General features: G+C 36.7%; 1 protein-coding gene across 1 annotated transcript; it reads right to left on the minus strand.

The window, feature by feature from the left end:
- Positions 1-1,737: 1,737 nt before the first annotated feature.
- Positions 1,738-8,396, minus strand: supt7l (SPT7 like, STAGA complex subunit gamma). Its single transcript, XM_039653484.2, has 5 exons — positions 8,262-8,396; positions 7,191-7,668; positions 6,138-6,462; positions 5,830-6,067; positions 1,738-2,123 (listed from the first exon to the last, which is right to left on the minus strand). The coding sequence occupies exons 1-5, from the start codon at positions 8,350-8,352 to the stop codon at positions 1,861-1,863; spliced, it is 1,395 nt and encodes a 464-aa protein (XP_039509418.1). The 5' UTR covers positions 8,353-8,396; the 3' UTR covers positions 1,738-1,860.
- Between the last annotated feature and the right edge of the window lie 91 nt (positions 8,397-8,487).

The following is an 8,487-nucleotide window of genomic DNA, read 5'->3' on the forward strand; positions in this document are numbered from 1 at the left end:
AAATCTACTCTGTTTTTTCTGAATTAACGAGTTAATTTTTTATGAGAAAAAAAAAATTGCTCTGTTTTTCTGAATTAATGAGTTAATTTTTCATGAGAAAAAAAGTTTTTGCTCTGTTTTTCTGAATTAACGAGTTAATTTTTCATGGACATTTTTTTTTTTTTGCTCTGTTTTTCTGAATTAATGAGTTAATTTTTCATGAGAAAAAAAATTTGCTCTGTTTTTCTGAATTAATGAGTTAATTTTTCATGAGAAAAAAAGTTTTTGCTCTGTTTTTCTGAATTAACGAGTTAATTTTTCATGGAATTTTTTTTTTTTGCTCTGTTTTTCTGAATTAATGAGTTAATTTTTCATGAGAAAAAAAATATTTTGCTCTGTTTTTCTGAATTAATGAGTTAATTTTTCATGGATTTTTTTTTTTGCTCTGTTTTTCTGAATTAACGAGTTAATGTTTCATGGAATTTTTTTTTTTGCTCTGTCTTTCTGAATTAACGAGTTAATTCAGAAAAAACAGAGCAAAAAAATTTTTTCTCACGAAAAATTAACTCATTAATTCAGAAAAACAGAGAAAAAAATATTTTCTCATGAAAAATTAACTCATTAATTCAGAAAAACAGAGAAAAAAATGTTTTCTCATGAAAAATTAACTCATTAATTCAGAAAAACAGAGAATTTTTTTTTTTTTCATGAAAAATTAACTCATTAATTCAGAAAAACAGAGTAGATTTTTTTTTTCTTCAAGTGAATGCAATACGCCTCCGTACCTGACAGATGTACACTGTAAAAAAATATTGTTGGTTTAACTTAAAAAAGTAAATAACCTGGTTGCCTTAAAATTTTAAGTTGATTGAACTGGAAAAAGTCAGTTAATAAAATGAAGGTAATTAATTTAATCATCAGAAACTCAAAATAACAAGTTATCTCAACTAAATAAATGATTTAAGTTGATTTGACAAAAGAAAACATGTTGTGATAACAAATCTTGAAAATATTTTTTTTACAGTGTTACCAAAAATGAAATCATTAATTGCAATGATGAAAATCTAATGAGAAGTACGAATAAACTCAAAATTAAAATGTCCATGCGCATTACAATAAACACAATTTGGGGGTAAAACATGAAAATAATGTCACAATGTATCGACAAATAGAACTCTGTGGGTTTCTATTAATTTTGAAATATGACCTGTATATGATTTTCTGAAAGATGATGTCCTGAAAGATGTGTCTTATGTGTGAACTCAAAATTTTGTGTGTTTTTGTTGTCTAAGTAAAATAAATGAAACGTGTCCACTGGAAGCTCACACTAATTAGTTTATGGAAGCTGAGTGATTGCTCGTTATAGTATAGTTCGTTTCGATTGAGCACTGTTACCCGGCGAGGGTGAGAAGCTAAATTTACAGTCAACCAGAATGTTTTGGCGCAGGTGGCTAGAAGACAATACCTCCACGGTGTCGCCAGGGAGTGTGCATGTAATGAAAATGAAATGGCCTGCGCATTTAACATGCAGATGCATCCATGCTGTAATTAATTTGCCATTACTCCTTGATTGATATCCCTGTGTGTTTTGAAGCAGACATCAGGCTGTAATTACTCCTCATGTTGTGCTCCCTCCATTGTTACGTTACAATAAACAGATGCTAATTTTACCATGGCAAACGTGTAATTGTCCTGCTCAATAATTGGGTAAAACAGTGACCGTCTGCCATTTGCTGGGAGAGAATTCAAACACGCACGTTATTTGTCTCTTTCGTTTAATTTCACAGAAAACTTCCATTCAAAGCCAAAACAAAGAAGAAGGCGGCGATACTATGCATCACAATGACCGTGGAGGCGATTGCAGTCTCTTTATTTAAAGCACTACACTTTTCTCATCCGTTTCTTTGGCCGCTGGGTGAAAGGTGATGTGCCCATGAGAGAATCTGGTGAATGGGACATGTAACTTCCCTCTGAACCTCCAGGAGATGGAGGGATGCCAGCCTCACTCATGGTGGACATGGGACCCTCTTCAAAGACGTCGCTGCCCAGAACCCCATGACCTGTGACCTGGCCCTCCTCACTGTCCTGGGGCTCCATCTTCACCTGGGCTAGATGCCACAAGGGGGAGCTGTTCCCTGCGGCTACTGTTGAAGACACACAACAAACAAACACTGGATTCATCTGCAGTATTAACAAACTTTCCGATTGTCCATGTCTTTAAAGGAGTAGTTCACTTTTAAAAAAACTTTTGCTGATTGCGTTTGAACAAATCTTTTTCCGAGTCAATTCGTTCGTTTCGCTCGTTGACCGAACCAAATGACTTCGTTCATTTTGGTGAACGAGTTCGAACAGGAGAGTCACAAACGTGCGTCACAGAACAGAGCAAGGCGACCATTTGAGCTTATAAAACTTAAACTTTGCTATTTATTGATTAAATGAGCGATTTTTTCGCTTGATAAGATCCTTATTCATCGTCTGGAATCATTTAAAGCCCTTTGAACAGATTGCAGTTTGCACTGAAACTGTCTTTTGGACCTTGAGCCGTTTGGTTCCCAATGAAGTCCATTATATGGAGAAAATCCTGGCATGTTTTCATCAAAAACCTTAATTTCTTTTCGACTGAAGTAAGAAAGGCATGGACATCTTGGATAACATTGGGGTGAGTAAATTATCAGCAATTTTTTTTTTTTTTAAAGTGAACTACTTTAATTCTGAGCAGTATCCTTGCTGTTTCCCTTAAAGATACAAAGCTCTTTTACAAAGCTTTCCAGGGCGTCCCAAATCGCGTACTGTTTGAGTAGGTACTAATGTACGTTTGTATTTGATATTAATTTACGACCGTTGAAAAAATATGCTCTAGTCTATATAGTATGAATATCGGGTAGTATGAATGAAATTCAGACATACTACATCCACAATGTTGATACTGTCACATGACCAGTTGCATCGCTTCACTTCCATTCATGAATCCCCTCCCATGGCCTCATGGGATAGTAAAGTGTCCATCGAATGCGCACTTCAGAATCTCTGTGGGAGGAGTAGATCATCCAGAGACTTTTTGCCAATTGTTTTTTGAATACTACACTATAAACCCGAATAAGTTGAAAAAATCAGTTACATCCAAAACTTTTCTTAAACTTAAAAATCAAGTAAGCAGAACTTGCATATATTTATTTTGTACTCGGACATTTTAATTGCTCTTAACTCAAAATATTTGAGTAAGCTAATTCATTTATTCAACTTAAAATTATCATGCAATCTCAAACTTAAATATTTTTAGCAGAAGAAACTTGGCTCGGTTTAACAAGCTAATCCAGTAAATGCTAAAATCCCACCCCATATTCAGTTCAATTTAAGTTTGACCAAATTAAAAGAAAGCTAAAAGTTCATAAAACTCATTAAAGTTAATTTGATTGAACTAATTTGTTTAATTAAAGTGTTTCCTACTCAAACCGATTAAAAATTAATTGATTGAAAGATTTAAAATGAATGAAATTGGACATCCTACTCTTTTGACATGCTGTTTTTCACATACTAAATGTGGTTTAGTATTCGATATCGACTGTGATTTTGTTTTTGGGGTCTCCTAGAATAGGTTTTCATGCTTATTTTCCCCATATTTCACATTGTTACATGTTTGATGTGTCCTTAAACATGACGCTGAACAAAACAAACTGTGATTAGTTGCTTTGCATGTCAGTCAGACGGCCTCTTTGTGTTTCTTGGCCAATGAAAGCTGCGATAGAGTCCAGACCTTCTATAAAGACGAACTATAATGCATTTAATAAATCAAAGCTCAATATAGATATGAATATCATTACTGGTTGAAACACACTGTTAAGAATGAGGCCAGCATCCACGTGGAAAAATCATTATTTATTATTCAGGTACTACATTTGTAAAAGGAAAATATGTTTTCATATGCAAATTTTACCCAATTCAAAATTCGAGATAAATGGCCTTACGCTTAACAGCCGTAAAATAATTCTCTGCTGGTGTGCGGTACCGGAAACGCCTGATCCATAATAAGCAGTTTTGCTTCAACTCATCCTTTTTAAAGTACCACCTCAACAGCCGCTTGTGTAACAAACTCGATGCCTTCAACAATAAATTTCAAAGACAATCACGGTCGGACTTCAAATCGCCTGCTGTGAGCAAAGTTCCTGTTATTATGCAGAATCCACATGTTGATTTGTGAGGTGTTGTTGACAGATTAAAGGACAGTATTTCTCTAAAGTCTGTTGTTTATTCTTTATAATGTGCTCCCGAGTGTCTGTCAGAACAGACATATTTACAGTAGAAAAAAGGGATAACACACAGCTGGGTTTCAAATAGATGTTTTGCATGCATATTTTCTAGTCTAACAATCAAGAATTTATGAATGCAGAGTCCAAACACCCCGATTTTTTTTTTAAAAACCATTTCATTTCATGATTATATGTGGGCTTTGAAATAGTTACAGTAATTTCGACCAAGGGCCAGATTTACTAAACTTTTTTATTTGATATTCCACAAATTCTTCAATAAAAGGTGTTTCTTACCTGCATTAATGTCATTGTAATATTTCTTGATCACAACAGTTTTGTATCACTACCCCAAGAAGTGGGTCAAATTGACCCGTATTCATTTCCTATGGAATTTTGACAACAGTATTTTTCTCAATAATATTTATTTTCTTTAACTTTATGGCTAACTTAAAAAACTGACTTTTTTTTTTTTGCTCTGAGCCAAGAATTTGACCCCGTGTCTGATACTATAATAAACTGTATAGTAGGTGAAAAGCAGTGTGTAAACTGAGTATTATGTCAAAATACAGTGTAGACAGCCTCAAGAAGCTGTGGCGCATGTTAAAAAATGTTCCACTTTGTTATAAGCGAGACACTTGTATTTTCTCCAGACAGAGTGTTCGCCTATTCAATTGCTCCCTTGTAGCCTACTCACAGTAACCTAGACTTTTTATTGCAACTAGCTTACTTTTACCTAGTGAGACATGCTTTCATAAGCACCAAAAATTGTGATTTATGTCCATTTAAACATGTCTTAAAGGGTTAGTTCACCGAAAAATGAAAATTCTGTCAGTATTTACTCAGCCTCATGTTGTTCCAACCCCGTAAGACCTTCGTTCATCTTCGCAACACAAATTAAGATATTTAAGATATTAAGATCACTCCTGCATACTAGTCCATAGGCTTCTTGAGGGACTGGCTCTTGCTGGCATCGAAAAGTCATTAAAGACATCGTTAAAATAGTCCAAGTGACTACAGGGGCTCAATCTTAAGTTTATCAAACGACGAGAACACTTTTGTGCGCCAAAACAACAAAAATAACGACTTTATTTTAACTATTCGTTTATTTCTCTCTCCGCTTCGAGTCAGGTTACTAGTTTAATAGCGTAAGCTTCTGTTATTGTACGTCACACGCATCACACACATGACCAGCGTCGGCCAATAGTGAGCCTTCGTGTGACGTAGCTTTACGCAATCACACTACGTTAACTGACTACAGGCCCATGGAGAAGGAAGTAAATATTTGAAATAAAGTCGTTATTTTTGTTTGTTTTGGCGCACAAAAAGTGTTCTCGTCATTTGATAAAGTTAAAATTGAGCCCCTGTAGTCACTTGGACTATTTTAACGATGTCTTTAATGACTTTTCGATGCCAGCAAGAGTCATTCCCTCAAGAAGCCTATGGACTAGTATGCAGGAGCGATCTTTATATCTTAAATATCTTAATTTGTGTCCGAAGATGAACGAAGGTCTTACGGGGTTGGAACAACATGAGGGTGAGTAAATACTGACAGAATTTTCCTTTTTGGGTGAACTAACCCTTTAATTGAGCACTAATAAGGTACCTGATGTGTGAGGGGAATGCCCTTCCTCCAGTACTCCAGCCAGTCTTTCACTGGATGTTCCCAGCACACCGATGGGCAGGGCCTGGTCACCCGAGGCCAGATCCGCTTCCGGCTCCTCGCTCAAAGGAAACGCAATGTCACTCACCGGCTCCTCTTTAACCTTTAAGGGTTTGGAGTCCTCCAGAGCCTTTTCTGGATTCACGAGTCTCTCGTACTCTTCTGAGAGCTCCTTACTGACCTACAGTCAAAGCGATGTCAATAAAAGCTGCATGTACAGTCAAGCTGAAATAACACTGGAGATGTCTCACCTGCAGCATGTAGCTGTGGTAATCTTTGATGCGGACCTGCCAGAAGCGCTGGAGCGCCAGGACGCTGCCGATGCCCACCTCATGAAACACCTGTTCCACCACATCAGGGAAAGGTGTAGCGCCCCGACAGGCCTCTCTATCAACAGCCACGCGCAGCAACTTGGTGAGCCGCAGGTAGTGTTCGTGAACCAAATCGGTCAAAGTCTCCAACACGCTCTCATTGGCCGACTCGAAACCAGCGTGGGCGAGCACTGTGGCGACCGACTGGTACAGAAGCTGACGGCAGGACGGCCAGCTCAACTCAGTGACTGGCTCACCTTTACCTCTAAAAGGAGGGAAATGAGGAGAAGTTTGGAAAACAGGCGAAGAATAGAGGGGACACAAATTAGGAATCACATGACAATAAAGTTTGGATCTTTTCTAAATAAACTCAAAAGAGTTTTGTTTTTTGATTAGCTGATGAGTCTACAGAATAGTTTCATCAAGACGAATGTAAATGTGGGCTTTGAGATTGTAGGCCTTACAGACAATCAAGAGTCAAGAATGTAGAACAGTGAGAAAAAAAAAGTGATATATTTTGCCCAATATACAAAGGGGATTTTTTTTTTTAAAAAAACATTATGAATTAATATTTAACTCTAAATAGCTTAAATAAATTAATATTAGGCTCTGGCTAGTTGCATCACATGAGATTAACTAAGCTTGCATAATAAATTAACTGAAATTTTAAGAGACTTATTGATCTAGACACTCTCTATGAAATCATTTCCTGATTTAAGTTTTGCTACATTATTTGTTTTCTGCATAAGTTCTCATTTAATGAATCTCATTCTTTTAATGAGGCTTTTTACTTCATTATGATAGCAGGCAAGTAGCATCACCCTGACATTTATACTTTATGCCCCCATCAAATATCATTCAAAGTTAATTTTAATGCAGACGTGTTACTGTTCACCCTACAAGAGTCGCAAGTGTGAGTTTAATTTTAATGGACCTTTAACATATTTTTTTGAAAAAACAATGATTGATATACATGATGATCTACTGGCGTACTTGTAGAAGTCGCTCTCTGGGTCACTATGGCGTAGCTGGAATGGATGTCGAGGAGCTTTACTATCCAGTGGAAGCAGATCATCAGGTACAGTGGGTGTGATGGGGCAAGGAGGTAGAGCATCCACATCCTCAGGTTTGAAGACACCCTGGGTATCTAGTAATGTGGGCAGAGGCTGCTGGCCCTGCTGGGCAGCAGCGATGAGACTCCGGAGACGACGGGCATGCTGGCTCAGCTGCACGGTGTGGATTGTGAGGCTGCAGGGCTCTGAGGGGATGTCCAGCATGGTGGTGGGACGTGGACGCTGGGCAGAAGGTTGGTGCAGGGGAGGGTCCTGCATCTCCACCTGGCGGAACTCGCGCTGCAGAAGGTCAAAAGAACTGCGGCCCGAGGGAGCCGAAGCCACTGGGAGCTCGCCCCAATAACGCATCATCTTCACACAGTGTTGCTTTTGGCAGTGGCACAATTCTTGAGGACAATCTGAAACGCAAGTGAGCAAGGAATTTTATTTTATAGCACAATTTCAAACAACAGACGTTGTCCCAAAGTGCTTTACAACATGATATTTAAACCAACCGTTATTGATAAACGGTTGTTGATGTATGAACAATGATGTATACATATTGTTTCAATAATATGTACACATCATTGTAGTGTTTGTTGCACTGCCTTTATTTTATGCAAATTGTACAAATAAAAAAAAAATAAGTATATTGAAACCATCAATGGTTCTCGTTAGACTGTCAGACAGTCACAAAAAAACTCAACAGTAAAAGGAAAAATATATATAAGTTAATGGTCCTAAAAATATGAATAATTTTACTTTATGATTTTTTTTCTTTTGGATATGTTCTTCATGAGATTCCCTTTCAGTACTAAAAGATTACAGTAATTTCAATACTGATATACTATAATATGCACATAACACGTTGTATTTATTTATATTTACAAACTTTCATGTATTTAAAGACTTTTTGAATTGACACTACACAACACTAGACGTCATGTAGACTCTAATGTTTAATGTTACAATTATAAAGCCTACTCATCCAAAAACAAACTGCTTGCTTTACCTTTTATGAGCAGGTGATCATCATAACGATGAAAAATAGCAAAATAATGCAAAATATATAATTTATTTTCAGTTTCGACAAAAAAAAACATATAACCGACTACTAGCGGCTGCTAGGTACAACACTAAAATATTTCCGTGGAAAATGTAAATAGTTCCTAGACATTGGAGATAAAAGGTCAGAATTTAATATGTTAAATTGAACATATATGTGACAGATAATTAGT

The sequence above is a fragment of the Pimephales promelas genome, chromosome 15 (genome assembly GCF_988280905.1).
Source record: "Pimephales promelas chromosome 15, fPimPro1.hap1.1, whole genome shotgun sequence".
NCBI lineage: Eukaryota > Metazoa > Chordata > Actinopteri > Cypriniformes > Leuciscidae > Pimephales > Pimephales promelas.

Coding starts and splice junctions, on each gene's coding strand:
- supt7l (XM_039653484.2), bottom strand. CDS start 8,352: ATGTTTTTTTTTGTCGAAACTGAAAATAAATTATATATTTTGCATTAT. Junction 7,669..8,261: donor TGATCACCTGCTCATAAAAG/GTAAAGCAAGCA, acceptor CTTGCGTTTCAG/ATTGTCCTCAAGAATTGTGC. Junction 2,124..5,829: donor GCATTCCCCTCACACATCAG/GTACCTTATTAG, acceptor TGTCTTCAACAG/TAGCCGCAGGGAACAGCTCC.